Source organism: Hemiscyllium ocellatum, chromosome 9 (assembly GCF_020745735.1).
Source record: "Hemiscyllium ocellatum isolate sHemOce1 chromosome 9, sHemOce1.pat.X.cur, whole genome shotgun sequence".
Lineage (NCBI taxonomy): Eukaryota > Metazoa > Chordata > Chondrichthyes > Orectolobiformes > Hemiscylliidae > Hemiscyllium > Hemiscyllium ocellatum.
The window spans coordinates 29,026,188-29,044,530 of record NC_083409.1 but is presented as its reverse complement, the minus strand read 5'-3'; the positions used below and the strand labels follow the sequence as shown (position 1 = coordinate 29,044,530).

The 18,343-nt window shown below is 42.1% G+C and overlaps 1 protein-coding gene across 1 annotated transcript in view; it reads right to left on the bottom strand.

The window, feature by feature from the left end:
- Positions 1-14,133, bottom strand: part of LOC132818951 (olfactomedin-like protein 2B) — a 78,867-nt gene extending 64,734 nt beyond the window's left edge. Inside the window, exons 1-3 of the mRNA XM_060830101.1 lie at positions 13,654-14,133; positions 12,801-13,064; positions 8-115 (exon numbers count right to left, since the gene is read on the bottom strand). Coding sequence (XP_060686084.1) covers positions 8-115; positions 12,801-13,064; positions 13,654-13,851 — 570 coding nt within the window. The 5' untranslated portion in view covers positions 13,852-14,133. The remainder of the gene's footprint in view (positions 1-7; positions 116-12,800; positions 13,065-13,653) is intronic.
- Positions 14,134-18,343: the final 4,210 nt, after the last annotated feature.

Genomic DNA, 18,343 nt, shown 5'->3' with positions numbered 1-18,343 from the left:
GCCTTACCTCTTCCAATTTTTCAATGCGCTTGATAAGCTTGGTTGTAATGGAATGTAACTTTATGAGGTCTAATCCAAAGATGGCACCTTCCAACAATTCCATCACAGAGGAGAGCTGAAAATAAATGAGAAACACATTGAAATAATTTTGACTGCAATTAAACAAAAGCTTTCACTGCAGTACAGTCCGGAAGGAGCCAATTTTTGTGTAAGATGTTACACCGTAACCTCATCTGCTTTCTGGTAAATGATCAGGTTGCAGAGTTTCAAAGACTGATTTTGGGTTAAGTCTAAAACCAGAAGAGAGTTTGGAAGAGAGAAATCTGCAGTCTGTGAGGGCAGGACTGCCAGATCTTCTGGTGATCAGACAGCTGATTCGTTGCCAGCAAACGTACCAGAATTCAGATGCAGGGAAAGTGTGCCTCTGTAACAAATCAGAGGTCAGTAGCTCCAAACCTCAGCAGCATCACAAGGAGACTGTGACTACTGCCAGTATAATTGCTCATAGTCTCCCTACAGGAAAAGTAAATGTATCTTGTTGGTGGTGAACTTTCTCAAGTGGGATCAGAAGCAAATGTGAAGGGGTAGCTCACTCTTGCCACCCCTGTGACAAGATCAAGTACCTCAGTCATTCATAGTTTAATACACTTTGAGGTATCACCCCACTTCCAACCTATCACCAAATTGTCAGCCGACCTGCACTGTTAACCAGTCAGTTAGACCGACTTTTTCTCATCCCACCACAGGCCAAAATAATCTCAGCCTAGGCAGGAACAGGCCCTTAACTGGTCATTAGTTGACCAATTGTCAGTAGCAGAAAAACTACATTTAAACAGAGCAAAGACAGGAAGATGGGGAGGTGCTTGGATGCCGCCAGCCCATCTAATTAAGTTTCATTCCCAGTGAATGGCCCAGGATTGGAAGAGTCCTCCCCACAGAATTTACTCCTACTATCATGGAAAATATTTAACCTTCAATCAATATCATAAAGACAGATTATTGGTTATAATCCTGTTGCAAGTTTGCACAAACAGCAGGATGAAGACTGGCTATTGCATTTCATGCATTACAACAGGGAATACATTTCATTGGCTTCAAAGAGCTTTCAGAAAGGGACAATATTAATGCAAGTTTTTTTTCAAAAACACAAGTCACCTTCTCCAAAGTGTTACCGTGAATCCTGAAGATGAACTGATTTCAATTGAAAGAGATTGTTCCCAAGAAATAAAATAACAATGGTGTTCTTTTGATGAGTTAATATATTAACTATGTTATATTTAATTTTGTTCTGTAATAGTTATCAAGCACAGTTGTTAGGGTTCCACTGAGACTAGGTTTAGTCAAGTCTAAGCTATTGTCTCAAGTGACACCTGTGTTTGCTGTCATGCAGAGGGTAATCCCAGTGATCCTCCAATTTCCTCAATGGTTTACAGGATCCACATCCTGTGGTATTATAATGAAGAACAAATACAATAACATGAAATATCCAAAATAACATCTTGAAGTCTGATTTAGTAATAATTCTCAGATTTCAACTCATCCTCATCATTTTTCATTCTGCAGACAGCACAATCCATGCAACAAATAGATCTGTCATAATTGTTTCTGCATCTCCTTGCTTATCCTATCAAGAAACACCATGGATTAGATATTCCTTTGTCTATTGGGCAATTCACTCGTTGCTCTGTAAAGTCACCTTATCCCTAAAGCTAAAATATTTTTTGATATCACCCCAAATGACTAATTACAAGGTTATATCTCCTTGTGGACTCTCCTATTAATCTAATTAAGCAACTCAATTAGATCACAGAAAATGCTGGAGAAACTCAACCAGTCTGGAAGCATTCAAGGAGCTGTGAAGAAGGCATATGGTGTACTGGCTTTTATTGGCAGAGGAATTGAGTTCCGGAGTCCTGAGGTCATGTTGCAGTTGTATAAGACTCTGGTGCGGCCGCATCTGAAGTATTGTGTGCAGTTTTGGTCGCCATACTATAGAAGGGTGTGGAGGCACTGGAACGGGTGCAGAGGAGGTTTACCAGGATGTTGCCTGGTATGGTAGGAAGATCGTATGAGGAAAGGCTGAGGCACTTGGGGCTGTTTTCATTGGAGAAAAAAAGGTTTAGGGGTGACTTGATAGAGGTGTACAAGATGATTAGGGGTTTAGATAGGGTTGACCATGAGAACCTTTTTCCACGTATGGAGTCAGATATTACAAGGGGCATAGCTTTAAATTAAGGGGTGGTAGGTATAGGACTGATGTTAGGGGTAGATTCTTTACTCAGCGAGTTGTGAGTTCATGGAATGCCCTGCCAGTAACGTGGTGGACTCTCCCTCTTTATGGGCATTTAAACAGGCATTGGATAGGCATATGGAGGAAAGTGGGCTAGTGTAGGTTAGGTGGGCTTGGATCAGCACAACATCGAGGGCTGAAGGGCCTGTACTGCGCTATATTTTTCTATGTTCTATGAGCAAGAAAAAAATTTAACATTTCAAAACCGATATGCCTTTTCTTCAAAACTGGAAAACCATATTATTTTCTAATGAAAAGAGTTGCTAACTGCCTCTGATGGGCTTTGGAAATGAAAAGCTTGACTGAACCTTTTACTTTCATGACAGCAGTGTTGCACTGGCCTCTCTGCACATGTTTCATTACTCACTCAACCCTGCTTTTCACATTCGCCTCAACTTCAAATTAGGAGCATTCAGATCTATTTATCTTTGTTAATATCCACTGTTAATCTGTTATGAGTTGCTATCTAACAGTGTTTGTTGATCAGCTGTTAACACAACTGGTTTTGGTTTCACTACAGTGTGGAAACAGGCCCTTTCTCCAAACCAGTCCACACCGACCTCCAAAGAATAACCCACCTAGACCCATTTCCCTCTGATTAATGTACCTAACACTTTCAGCAATTTAGCACAGCCCATTCACCTGACCTACACATTGTTGGACTGTGGGAGGAAACTGGAACACCCAGACACAGGGAGAATGTGCAAACTCCACACAGTCACCCAAGGCTGGAATCAAACCTGGGACCCTGGTGCTGTGAGGCAGCAGTGCTAACCACTGAGCCACTGTGCCACCCAGTTATCCAGCTCATAATGCTAGACCAGCTTGACAAATTCAGTGGGCTTTAAGAAAAGTTGATTTACCGAGTGGAGACTCAAAAAATCACTACTGCTCATGAATGATGTAGGACAGTTTATGTTATGTATGAGCGTGAGACAACTTCCCATCAGCTGCAATCCCCAAATGTAACAGGGGCCAGTATAAGGATCTCATCTTGGCCTGCAGTATCCAATGAAGGGAAATTTGCTGTCAGTCGGCGTTTGAAACACAAATGCAAAGAAATTCACTTGTGGCCCTTGGTATCACCCCGAATGACTAATTACAAGGTTACATCTCCTTGTAGAGTCTCCCATTAATCTAATGAAGCAACTCAGGTATATCACAGAAAAGGATTGTGAGAAGATGTGATTGAGGTTTTAAAATGCGATGAGGAATGCATAATTTAGCTGCAGACATACCATGAGCACTGATTGTGAAAATACAGCCCAGTATTAAAGACAGTCAGTTAATTCAAATAGAAGGAATTATTTTTCCTCACATGACAATGGCAACACTTCTCCTTGTGGAGGTTATTCATGCTCTGTCAATTAACACCTCTTTAAAGGAACTGTATGAATATAAATTTAGAAACAGAATTGAAGATTATAAGGAAGCACTGATGGAGTTAACTGAACGCACTTGGGAATTATTATTTTCTAAGCAGCTGAAATGGTACAAATAATTGCAAGGGGAATTGGTTAATAAGGAATTATAAAGCCTCAATATAATGGAGATGTATTTGATTAACTTGGGCAGAAGAGGCATAGGTAAAATCTTTCAGGACCTTCTCTAGGATTAAAGGCAATAGGTGGACTCCACTATAGAATGGACTATGTATTATCTATAGTCGAAAAGGGTGGCACTGGAAAAGCACTACAAGTCAGGCAGCATTCTCTGAGGAGCAGAAGAGTTGCTGTTTCAGGCATAAGCCCTCCATCTGGAATGTGGAGTCAGAAGGGGGATGAGTGATAAATGGGGGGGGAGATAGGTGGAAAGGCAGGTGGAGGTAATTGTGATCGGTCAGTGTGAAGGGTAGAGCTGACAGGTAGGAAATGTCAAGAAGGCAGTGCCAAGTTGGAGGCTTGGATCTAGATGAGATGCGGGGAGGGGAGGTTTGGAAACTATTAGTGAAGTCGATGTTGATGCCGTGTGATTGAACGGTCCTGCGGCGGAAAATGGGGCAGGTGGCTTTGATGTGGCAGTGGTGGAGACCTAGGACTCGCATGTCCTTGGGGGACTGGGATGGGGTGTTGAAGTGGTCGGCCACAGGGTGGTCGGGTTGTTTGGTGCATGTGTCCCAGAGATGTTCTCTGAAGCACTTTGTGAGTTGGTGTCCTGTCTCCCCAATGTAGAGGAGACCACACTGACAGCAGCAGACACAGTAGATGAGATGGGTGGATGTGCAAGAAAATCTCTGTTGGATGTGAAAAGATCCTCTGGGGCCTTGGACGGAGGTGAAGGTGGAGGCGTGGGCACAGGTTTTACACCTCTTGCGGCGGGGAGGGAAGGTGCCGGGTGTGGAGGGTGGGTTGGTAGGGGATATGGACCAAATGGGGGAGCCATAGAGGGAATAGTCCCCAACATCTCATCTTCATCATAGACATCCAGTCACTATACACTCATGAATGACAAACTCATTCAATTGGGAGAGAGTGAGGACTGCAGATGAAGGAGATCAGAATCAAGAGTGTTTTGCTGGAAAAGCACAGCAGGTCAGGCAGCATCCGAGGAGCAGAAGAGTCGACGTTTCAGGGCAGAGCCCTATATCAGAAAATGGTTTCAATTCAAACTCATTCAATTGGTGGAACTGTTCCTCACCCTCAACAACTTCTCCTCTGAATCCTCCCACTACCATCAGACCGTAGGGGTAGCCCTGGATATCCGCATGGGCCTCAGCTATGCCTGCCTTTTCATAGGATACGTGGAACAGTCCGCCTTACGCAGTCACACTGGTACCATACCTCACCTTTTCCTACAAAACATCAGTGATTGTATCAGCGGCACCTCATGCTCCAACAAGAAGGTTGGATGATTCATCAACTTCACCAACACCTTCCACTCTGACCTCAAGTTCACATGGACCATCTCTGACACCTCCCTCCCCTTCCTGGACCACTCCGTCTCCATCTCAAAACAGACATCTATTTCAAACCCAATGACTCCCATAGCTACCTTGACTATACCAACTCCCAACACCTCCACCCTCCCCCATACCCCAACCCCTGTAAAAATGAGATCCCTTACTCCCAATTCCTCCACCATATCTGCTCCCTGGAGGATCAATTCCACTCCAGGACATCCCAGATGACCTCCTATTTCAAGGACCGCAGTTTCCTTTCTCACGTGATCAACAATGTCTTCCAGCGCATCTCCTCCACTTCCCGCACCTCCACCATTGAACCTCACCCCTCCAATCGCAACAAGGATAGAACCCCCTGGTCCTCACCTTCCACTCCAACCTGATCTCCCGATAGCGCATTATCCTCAGTCGTTTCCGCCACCTACAGTTAAACACCACCGCCAAAGATATTTCCCTCCTTCCCACCTGCATTCCGCAGAGACCATCCCCTCCGTGACTCCCTTAAGTCCACACCCTCCACCAACCCACCCTCCATACCCGGCACCTTCTCTTTCCGCCACACAAGGTGTAAAACCTGCACCCACACATCTCCCCTCACCTCCGACCAAGGCCCCAAAGGTCTCAAACCTGATGAAGGGCTTATACCTGAAACTCCAACCCTCCTGCTTCTCGGATGCTGCCTGACCTGCTGTACTTTTCCAGCACCACCCTTTTTGACTCTGACTCTCCTGCCTCTGCAGTCCTCACTTTCTCCTATGTATTTTCTGCAGAGTTTCTGTGCCAATTACTGTCTCAGATTCCATAACCTTTGACATTACGGAAATACAGGCTAAAAGCAAGTGTTTATATTCTAGCTAATTCCCAAACATTCCGAAGTGCTGTACAATAAAAGGAATATTTGCTTGCCACAGTATTGAATGAGTAAACTTATCAATGTTGACAAATTCAACATTTCACTTTTCTTCATTCTCATTTTTAAAGAGTTTATCTATGTGTTTCCCTTTCTAATTGTTCATTTTAAACAAACCCATCCTCAAGGTCAGGCAGAAGTAAAGATTCCATTGCCCTGTTTTTGTGGAGCAGGGAAGTTTTCCTGGTACCCAGGTCAGCAGTGAAGCACCATCACTGAGAACACAACTACTGGTCACTCATCTCATTATTGTTTGTTGGACTTCGCTATGAAGAAAATAGAAAATGTTTTTACCAACGTATCAAAAAATGTGTCTAATTTGCTTCCACATTGTATGTGGAGCTACTTTGGGCTGTTTCCGAGCAGTATGTTAAGTTGCTTTGTAAGTGCAGTTTCTTCCTGTCCTGTACTCCATCTGGAACCAACGCATTTAATGGTTGAATTCTTCAGCTGTTACTGGCAGATAAATGATAGCTATAGCTTCCTCTTTGTGTTCTAGTGAAAATGTTGCTCTTGGCTTTAACAGATAGTGAATCATAATTTCATTTCAAGTGGCTGCTCAAACTATACTGTACACAGAACTTTTCTTTTCAGCATTCTTGCCAGTAGTTTCTTCATTAAGCATCTTGCGCAGGATTTTAGGAGTTAAATCTGGCTGAACTGGCTCCCAATAAACTGCATGCTCAAAACACACATTAGAATGTTCTGACACTGCAGACAATGAGGCTGTACACAGCATTCTCCGAGGACATATTTGTATTCTTCTTATTCTTGAGATCTCTACCCCAAGGCAGTGTGGCACCCACTGTGCCACATTATCCATCACAGGTAGGGCAAGGAGACAGGTCTTGAAATTACCCCAGCCAGTCCAGGCGTAAACCTTGTGCTCTTGGAACCAGAATGATCCACAGTAGCCTGTCCAGCCAACTGGCCCACAGGACTGTACAAGCACGTTGTATCTGCAACGACAAGATGTAGGGACGCTGACTTTTTTTTCATCGCACAGCTGATCAGGAATCTCTCCTGCTCTTATCACCTACTGTTGGCATATACTGTTTGCAAGTTTGGGAATGTTGTGAATGCACCTTCCTTGACCTTTAAGCACTGCAGTGTGGCTTGAAGCTGCTTCTTCTGGCTCAGAGGCAAGAACAAGACCATAGCCATGTTCCTGTTGCTATAATTTAACAATAAACTGTTCTCAAGGAGTACGTTTCCACTTTGAGAATGGAGCGGTGCAGGAGAGGAATGTGCAAACTGTAAATTGTATATCAAAGGCATCTTCTTCTGCATCATTGTACCATTTCTAACTAGTCTTACCACTACCTTTCCAGGTTCTTTGAACAGATATTTGAACAAAAGCAGTTTTTTTATTTGCAATGAGCTGGCTCCAGGTCAAAACATCCCGAAACTAACTTTCATGTCAGACTTAGAAAGCTCCATAGGCAAAACAGAATGAAATATGATATTAATTCAGTCAGTCAAAGTTGGATATAACACTGGTCTCAGAATCTATGACATTAACCTAACTCACTCCAACCCATTGCCAGTGAGCACCAGTTGATTTCCTTGGCTTTTTCCTTTTTCGAGAAAGATGACATCTGTAAACTTCTCATTTATCTTGGACTGAGGTACTAACCTGAATAAAGTTCAAGGTCTAATTTTTAGTTACTCCTTCATTAAGCCTTGAAATGAGACATGTAGGTTGAACACATTCTGAAAATTGCTGCAAATCAGTTTCTGTCAGATAGTACAACAGCACATAATCTTGAACAAAGCCCTCTATGTTTTTTTTAAGATGAGGTAGGAAAGAAAATTGTGAAGAGGACACAAAGAGATGACGAAAACATATAGATAGATTGTGAGTGGGCAAATATGTAGCAAATCCAATATAATTTCCAGTGGGGAAATGTGAAACTATCCATTTTGGCAGGAAGACTTCTTGAAATTGTTGGTTGGTTCGCTGAGCTGGGTTGATTTTCTTACAAATGTTTCGTCTTCCTCCCTGGTGGCATCTTCAGGAGCCTCCGGATGACGCCCTGTTGTTGTGATCTGCCCCGAATCTATATGGTTCTGTCTGTTGTGGCGGGTGATTCTACTTCTGGTTTTGTTCTGTACTGGTCTGTAGATGGGGTCTATTTCAATGTGTTTGTTTATGGAACCAGTGGATGAATACCAGGCCTCCAGGAACTCCTGAGCTTTTATTTGTTTGGTCTGTCCCAGTATTATGACATTGTCCCAGTTGAATTGGTGTCCTTGTCAGTGTGCATTGATATGAGGGAGGGCTAGTCATGTTGTTTTATTAAAGCTAACATTCATATATTCTGGTGGCGAGTTTCCTGCCCAATTGTCCTATGTAATGTTTCTTGCAGTTGCTGCATAGTATTTTATATACCACATTGGTCCTGCATATTGTGGATATGGGTCTTTTGTCCTGAATAGTAACTAGAGAAGTGTTGCTGTGGATCTGTGTGCTGTCATTATTCCCAGAGGATGTTGAAGTCTCATTGTTAGTTCTGAGACATTTCTAATATAGGGTAGAGTGGTGGGGGGGCGCAGTGTCTTTTTGGTGCCGTTTGTCAGCCAAGCACCAAAAAGATGAAGCTGATAGGATATCCATTATTGACAAAGACTTTGTATAGGTGTTCCTTTTCTTTTTTGCAGAGTTCTGGGGTGTTGCAGTATGTTATGAATTGTTTAAACACAGTCTTGACACATGCTTTTTTTTAAAAAGGCGTATTGTCTAAATGGTGAAAAATTGCAGAGATCTGAGATACAGAGGGATCCAAGTGTCCCTGTGCATGAATCACAGAAGTATGCAGGTACAACAAAGATTCAGGAAAGCTAATTGAAAGCGAATAAATATTATCATTGGTTGACAAAGGAATTAAATACAAAGGTAGGGAAGTTTATGCTTCAGTTATAGAGGGCATTGCTGGAACTCCAACTGGAGCCCTGCTCAGTATTCATAAAAAGAGTCAATTAATTCACAGTGGAAAGGATTATTTTTCCTTGCATGATATCAGACATAGGGGCTTGTACTGGAATGAGAGGTTGTCTTGTTAGAAAATTGTGGACAGTCTAGGTTTGCATCTGCAAGAATTTAAAATAGTAAGAGCACCTTGATTGAAGCATATAAGATCAAAGTAGTTCTTGACAGGTAGCTGTGGAGGAGGCGTTTTTTCTTTTAGGAAAATCTAGAACCAGGGGTCACTGTTCACAAACCAGAGGAGATTAAAATCAGATCAGCCATGATCTTAATGTGTGGCATATCATGCTTGAGAGATGAATGCCAACTTCTGCTCCTAAGTCTATGTTAGTGTAGGTTACCAAAGTAATAAAGCACCCAGTATGCCCATCATTGACATCCTTCATCCAACAACTGCAGACACAAACTCAACAAGGACATTGCCAGTTGCAAAGAAGTGTGCAAATTCCAACTTGAATGGTTTCCAATTGAAAAAAAAGCACTGATGATGCTGTCACAGTACAAGTGGAATGTAACAATCCCAAGGAATGAAGCAGCCCTCGAATAGTTCCAATAACGCATCTGGCTCAACTTTGTTCTTGTTTCCGGACTCAAGTTTTTTTTGGAGTTGACACAAGAAGTACAATTAGACCATGAGCTTTGCAAACCTCCGTGATTCCTTCGAAATTGTTACACCTTTATGAGATGCTGTCAAATTATGTTTGGCTTTTTTTCCAAATGTGTTCAAAGTCTTTTTCCCCCAGGTATTCCACATCGGAAGACATTGTTTTTAATGAAATGCACTTTCACAGACAAAAACATCATCCTTGTAACTCACCCAAGTCAGTATGTCTTGTAGGAGGTCAGTCACTGCATGTTAATGACCAATTTGACTGTAGGGAAAACCACAGCGCACTCCAAAAATACGTCACAAGGGGAATGTGGTGTCCTCTGACAACTGCAGCACTCACTATCATTGGCCTTGTGGAGATCAGCTCACTCAGCACAAACAAAAAATTTTTCCTATTTCTTCAGCTTCATTTTTATATTGAGCACATTTGCAAAACCAAGCCATTAAACTTGTTGAACTCGCACCAGTTCCAGAAAGAGTAATGTACTAAATTCCGAATACTATCAAACAAAATCAGTTTGCTGTTATACCCAAGACAGCAAATTCAGAAATGTAGTTTGATTGTAGACTGCCCCATTGGGAGCAAGTATTTTCGATTCAACCTGTTACTTCATCTTTTATTCCATCCAGAAATTGATTTTTTAAAATCCTTTCAGAGTAAATGTAAATAATTGCTCTGGTAACAGTTGTAGGGCAGACAATAATCCTTGTACAACTCACCTTACAAACCTTACCAGACTCATCACATTGAAATTCAAGGCAATTTTACTTTTTATCCAGCACAATGTTCAAATTGCAATGCTAACGTGTTCAATTTGTTTTCTTGTACAAGTTAGAACAAAGGTTTCAGAAGTAACCTTCATAGATCACCTATAATTGTGTCAATGACTGCTGCATTTTTCAGGGTATGTTACTGGGAGGATACAATCTTGTTTAAAGCTGCACAATCTTTTTAATGAGCAGAGTAAGGATTCCAGAGAAACTGATCTTAAATCCATTGTATGGGAATATTATGGCTTCATGCAGCGTTGTTTCCTTGAGTACTTTGACCAGGTGCTCCACGAAGAAGCTGGAAACATATTTAGACTATATACCCAAATCTTGTGTTTTATTTGACATATATTCCTGATTCAATATTGATGTAAGAGAGACTTACTGAACCCATCTCTCAAATTAGGCCATTGGCAGGATTGTCCACTATTGCCAACGTTTTTTTTTCATTTCTTAATCGCTGGTGGCATCATTGTGCTATCTTGGTGCATTTTTTTCTGAAAATATTGTTGTTTCTCACAGCTGGTAGTGTTGTTGATAAACTCACTGTCTGGCATCAATACTGGGCTAAGCCATGGGATGTGCTGGAATTTGTACTTGATGTGCGTGTTCAAGGAGGAACCTGTACAGTATTGATTGAAAGACATAATGAGGATCAATCCTACTGTGACCTGGTGGGCACAGCGTTTAGCACCACTGCATCACAGCACCAGGGACCTTGGTTTGACTCCAGCCTTGTGTGTCTGTTTTTGTGGCGTTTGTACATCCTCCCCATGTCTGTGTGAGCACCTGCCGGCTGCTCCAGTTTCTTCCCTCAGTCCAAAGATATACACTTTAGGCAGATTGGCCAAGCTACAGCTTTGTCCAGGGATGTGCAGGTTAGCTGGATTAGTCATGATAAATGCAGAGGTTACGGGGCATGAGGGGTGGATCTGGGCTGAATGCTCTTCGGAGGGCTGGTGCAGACTTGATTTTTGATTTACCAGCCAAACCAATCAGACATGTCAGACATTTTTCTTAAATACAGAAATCAATATAAAACAAATTCTACAATTAACACAACCAAACAAACATAGGACCCAAATTTACGTGGTTTAAGAGCACTAGCAGGATAAAGGAACTCGATTTGTCCTATTATGACCGACGCATCTACATGTGGCCATAATTGAGCTAAGTCTCCATCTGATGAAGCTGTTCAGAATGGTTCTAATACTTGGGAGTCATTTGCAAGATTATTCTACTGTGCTTTGGTACAATGGAAAATGTAGGGAGGTGACATTATGGAGCGTTATAAAATCATGAGAGGAATAGATAGCATAATTAGACAAGGTACTTTTCCTCAGGGTGGGGGAGTCCAAAACTAGAGGGCACAGGTTTAGGGTGAGAAGGGAAAGGTTTAAAAGGGACCTAAGGGACAACTTTTTCACACAGAGGGTGGCGCATGTATGGAGTAAGCTGCTAGAGGAAGTGGTGGAGGCTGGTATAATTACAACATTTAAAGGATCTGGATGGGTATATGAATAGGAAGGGTTTATAGAAATATGAGCCAAGTCCTGGCAAATGGGATGTGTTGCACCAAAGGGTCTGTTTCCATGCTGTATACCTGTGATACTCTATGACTCGATAACTGTAATCATTACATAGTAAAGAACCTAAACCACTCCATTCTAAAAGATGAAAGACTTAATCTAAATTTGTTTAAGAACTATAACCTGGTCTAGTGTGATTTTTAACTAAAGTTATTTAATATGTCATTACAACTCCACGACACCGTAACCCTTTTGCTATAAATTCTGTGTCATATGGTCAGGTTCCACAACCACCTGATGAAGAGGCAGCACCTCAAAAGCTGGTGCTTTTCCAAATAAACCTGTTGGACTATAACCTGGTGTTGTGTGATTTTTTAATTCTATAACTGTAGATTACAACAAATCACTGTTAGAGCGAGTTCGTCATTATCACTGCTCTCTACTCTGCACATTGTCGATGCTTTCACATAAAATTGAGCTAATGTTATTTGAGTTAATGAGCCCTCAAAAGACTGATTTACTGCTGATGTGAGGAGGTTTTTGTGTATGGTGTGTTGGGTGACAAAAGGCAGGGTCAGGGGGAGCTGATCACACCGCCACGATTATGTTCAAGAACAATGAGCAAATCTGATTATTTGAGAGCATTTTCAAAAGCACTTTTGATTCACTTGTCTACGATGGTGCCCCACACCCCTTCCCTTATCGCAGTTTGCCAAAAACGCTTCTATGAAAGCATGCCCTCAGAGACTTGCTCCACAGCCTGATCGTTATCAATGCAACATGTTCAGCTTCAGTGCCAACCAACCTTGAAACTGTTGCCTTCCGCTTCCTGGAACTTCTGCAATCTGATTTGGCCAGGGCAGGAGTCGAGAGCCGAGGGTGGGGCGAGGCAGGTACATTTACAGAGTGGTCCCGAGCTGATAGTTTCCACCGTGTACGAGTCGTCCGGCCTGGCGGTGCCCTCCTGAATCCGGTGGCAAGCGTCCCGGCCCAGGGGTGTAAGCACACACTTGCAGCGGCAATCCGAACCCTCAGAGACGGCTTTCACTTTATCATAGTCCCCTAGCAACTGGAGGCAAACGAAGAGCAAGTCACAACCCGTGCGTGTGTGTGTGCAAAAGAAAATAGCAAACCTTTAAGTGCAAAGCAGCAATACTCAGTCACTACATGATGTGTCCAGTATACGGTCAATAGTGAATGCACAATTAAAAACGTGGGAGGATTACACTTCTGTTACTTCCGACTGTAACTTTGTTTCATTTTAAAGAATTGTGCATCCGGCAATCTGAAGTTTCCTAAATCTGTTGCTAGTACAACGACCCAGAGCATTTAGAAACTTGCAAATGCAGCTTTGACTTTGTCTCAGGGATCTAAGGGAAAAGAGGAGCAGGACTTCCTCCTAAATGCTAAACCAGAATGTTCCCAATTGGAATTAAATAATACCGATGCAACGGTGCTAAAGGAAAGCTAAAGAATTTGAAAAGGTTTTGCATTTAAACAACAGGTCTGTTGGACTGAAATAAACAACGATATGGCGGGCACATCATTAAGTTATAAGAAAAAACATTTTCCCAAAGGTGCAATTACCATTCCAAAAATATACTGCCGTTGTTTTCAGTTTGTTTCCCCTCTCTAACTAGTAAAGGGGTGATTTTTACCTCTGATAGGTTGCTGTCCTGTTTCTGGGATTCAGTTGTCCTGGCTTCAGCGTCACTCTTCGCTTCTTCCCCAACAACTGGCATCGGTTTAGCATTTTTGCCGGTGATGTTGCGGAGTCCGCTGTTGACCGGTAGTCCACTGCACAGAGCCAAGCCCACGATGAAGACTGCTCCCCACAGCATCTTCGTTATCCGCATGAAGGGATCTTTCCGCACTCACTGAATAAGAGTGTGGTCGGGTCGAGGGCAGGATTACTGCCAAGAGCTGCAGAAAACAAACACCAATTTCCCCCCCCCGCCCTCGCCCCACTAAAATCGGCAAGATCAAGGCTGAGGTAAACACTCCAGAGAACGGTCCAGTTCCTTCACTTATAGTTTAGACAAATACCAGTTGCACAAATAATACTGCGTTGCCATTCACAGCGAACGCCTGATGTGGAGAGAGCATTAATTTCCAATTTGCAGCAGAGCTGGGTTTGTTGCTGCTGATTGACTGAATGGGACTAGAGGAAGCCAGGAGGAGTCTTACTGCCAATAAGTCAGCAGGAATAGATGAAGGGGTGGGAAAGGAGGGGGCTGGTCCAATTCTAACAGCCTTAAGAACAAAATGCAGAAAAGGAAGAGATGAAGAAACCAAGGATTGGTACAATTTAAGAAAATGTGGAACATATTTATCAGAAGAAACTTAACCATGGTCCAAATCTGGGAAAGAATCAGTAAAGTGAGATGAGGAAAAAAATAATTTGAGACACGTTTCTCCATTCTTCAAACTGCATTTTGTGATACAGTGTAAAGGCTTTCAGTTATATTGTTTTTACGTTCTGGTGTTTGAAATGCAAAATGAATTAAATAGGATAATTATGGTGAAAATATTTCCTCTGGTAACGGTATTAAGTGTGGGGGAACATAATCTTAAAGATACAGCTAATCTATTCAGATGGGAAATCAAAAGAGAGCATTTCACATTGAGCAGTAAAAAAAATCTGGAATTCTGCCCTCGTTGGCCTGTTGCTGCTGAAATAATTGGAGTTTTCAACACTAAGATCAATCAGTTTTGTTTGGGCGAGGGTGTTGTGAAATTTGGAATTAAGATTAATAAATGGAGCTGAGCCATCATCTAATTAAAAGGTGGAGAAATGATTTGCATGGCTTATCCTTGTTAATATTCAAGACTTTTAGTGCCTGAGGTGAAAATTATATTTTGAATTCAGGTACAGATTGAATAATTGCCTGCTAATAAATAACATGAAAAGGGGCCGCTGTATTTGCGTTAGTATTTTATCAAGTTATCAACTCAGAAGTGCTACAAACAAGAAAATGCTTTTTGATTAAAGATTTCCTCCTGTTGGATTTATATTTGCCTGCAGGTAATTGTATTTGCAACCATTTCTCTACATCACATTGTAATATTAAATTGGCAGACAGGGAGATCAATAACAGTCAGTCAGTTAACAGTGCTTGTGCAATCTTCTTGGGCAAGAGATCAAGACGGACATGACATTACAGACAAAGCAACATGGTTATATTATGTTTAGCCCTGTAATCCAAAGGACTGGATTAATATTCTGGAGACATGGGCTCAAATCTGACAATAAGCAGTGGAATTTAAATTGTATTAAAAAATTTGGATTTTTAAAAAACTAGTATCTGTAATGGTTACCCTAAATTGCTAAATTGTTGTAAAAATCTATTTGGACTCTTGAGGGAAGAAAATCTGCTGGTCTTGCCTATTTGTGATTCCAGTCACACAATAATCTGGTTGGCTCTGAGTAGTAAAACATTTTAGATTTACCATCACAAAACCACTGAAGAAAAGTGAAATTATGCAGAACACTTGGTATCGACATGGATTACTGGAGAGAACCATTGCACATCCAACACAGTTGACCCTGCAAAGTCCCCCTCACTATCACTGTGCCAAAATTACAAGAGTTGCCCCAGTCTAGTCAAGAAACTCCAAAATAGCCATGTTCTCTAAACCATACCTACAGTCCCAGACTCCTCTATCACTATTCCTGGATATGCCCTGTTTCACAAGCAGGAGTCACAGTTATATGTTTACAGAGGAAATAGCTTTAACATTAATTCTAGACCCCATGAATTCCCATTACATCAAGTTATACATGAACAAGGAGATGTCTTGCTGGCTACCATATACTGCCCTCCCTCAACTCATGAACCTACACATTGAACACTCTTCCAAGGGAGCACTGAGGGTAGTAAGGAATCATAATGTATTTGTGATGTGGCGTGAAGTGGATGAGGTCATAGAGGCATAGAGATGTACAGCATGGAAACAGACCCTTCGGTCCAACCCGTCCATGCCGACCAGATGTCCCAACCCAATCTAGTCCCACCTGCCAGCACCTGGCTCATGTCCCTCCAAAGGAAATATTTGCCACAGATAACCCATGGCAGGTAATGAGAGGAATAATTAGATTAGATTACTTACAGTATGGAAACAGGCCCTTCGGCCCAACAAGTCCACACCAACCCGCTGAAGCGCAACCCACCCATACCTCTACCCCTTTACCTAACACTACGGGCAATTTAGCATGGCCAATTCACCTGACCTGCACATCTTTAGACTGTGGGAGGAAACTGGAGCACCCAGAGGAAACCCACGCAGACACGGGGAGAATATGCAAACTCCACACAGTCAGTCGCCAGAGTCGGGAATTGAACCCGTGTCTCTGGCTCTGTGAAGCAGCAGTGCTAACCACTGTGCCACCGTGCCACCCACTAGGTAAAGTCCAATTTGTTTTTGCCAATCTACCTGTCTCATATGGTTATGATAGTATTGGTAGCAGAGAGCTCCATACAGTTCTTGTGGAGGCAATGTCCTGTCTTTACACCAAGGACACGCTTGGTTATAGGTGGCACAACCACTTCGCTCAGTGGGATAGATTCAGAACAGATCCAGCAGCTCAAAATTGGGCTTCCATGAGGCACAATGGACCTTCACCATATACTATATTCTGCCATAATCTTTAATCTCATTACTTGGCAATCTCACACATTGTCAACATCTTCAAAGCAAGGGACTGAAGCTGGTTCAATGAGGAATGTAGAATCGCATGTTAAGACTAGCACCAGGTAAGCTAAAAGATTGTTGTCAACCTAGTGAAACCACACCTCAGGTCCAAATGTACACCAAACAGAGGAAACAGTCTGCTATAGATTCCACAAAGGACAAATCATTTCAAAGCTCTGAAATCCTGACATATCCAGTTGAAAATGTTGGTGGATAATTAAACAACTAACAGGAGGAAGACACTCCCCAGATATCACCTATGATAGGGGAGTTCAGCACATCAGTGCAAAAAGCAAGGCTGAAGGATTAGCAATCATCTTCAATTAGAAGTGTCAAGTTGACAATCCATCTCAATCCCTTCCTGAGGTCCCCAGCGTTACAGATGACAGTCTGATTCACTGCAAGTGTTAGTAAAAGGAGCCGAGGGCCCTAACTAATCCCAGCAATGGTAGAAGACTTGTGCTCCAGAATCAGTCACACACCTAGACAAGCTGGTCCTGTAGAGCTTCAATACTGGCAGTGATTTGACAAAGCTGCAAACAAAAAGTAGGACAAACTCGATCCGGCCAATTACCACCCCACTAGTGTACACACGATTATCAGACTGGTGACGAAGGGTGTCATCAACAGTATTATCAAGTCTCACCTAAATCCAATAACCTACTCCAATTGCTCAATGTGGGTTTTGTGAGAACCAATCAGTTCCAGATTTCATTATAACCTTGATCCAAACATGGGAAAAGGAGCTGAATTACAAGGTGACCTGAGAGTGAAAACCCTTAACTTCAAGGTAGCATTTTACTGTGTAGCATTAAGGAGCCCAAGTAAAATTGAATTAACTGGAAAAAGAGGGAAAACTCCATTGTAATTGGAGTTGCACAAAAGAAGAAGGTTATGATTATTGGAGGCCAATCACCTCAGCCCAAAGATATTGCTTCAGGAATTCCTCAGGATAGAATCTTAGGACCAACTTAATTCAGTTGCTTAATTAGCGGCCTTCCTTCTAACAAATCTGGGGATGTTTGCTGACGATTATATATAGTTTCATTCCACTTATGACTCTTCAGATCATGAAGCAGTTTATGTCTGCATGTAAAACAACCAGACTTGGGGTGATAAATGACAAGCAACATTTCTGCCACAGAAGTGCCGGACAATGACCATTTTCAACAAAAGAGAATCTGAACACCTGTCCTTGACATATAGCATCATCCTCTTTGCTGGAAGTTAGAAAGCTCACTAGAATATTGTGAGTATAGATATATAAGTGGATCAGAGGCTGGGAATCTTGCAATGAGTAACTCATCTCCTTACTCCCCTGTCCACAAGTCACAAGTCACAAATGTTTCACATTGAATTGAATTAGCTTTGTTTCAGCTGTATTCCAGAGAGTTCAGTGAAACGTTGGTAAGTCGCCATTTACAGCATCATCTTAGGTATAAAGGTATCTAGATACAGCTTCTTCAGTTACAAGGTTAGTTACAGTGTAACAATGTCACCAATACATGGCACCATCTTAGGTACAGAGTACCTAGGTACAATCCTTTATTACAGAATAGAGAAATGAATAAAAAAAAGTTACATTACAGCTATACACTGTATACCCATAGGTCACAAAAAACAAGAAGCAAGCTTAAAAAGACAAACATCTCTGAG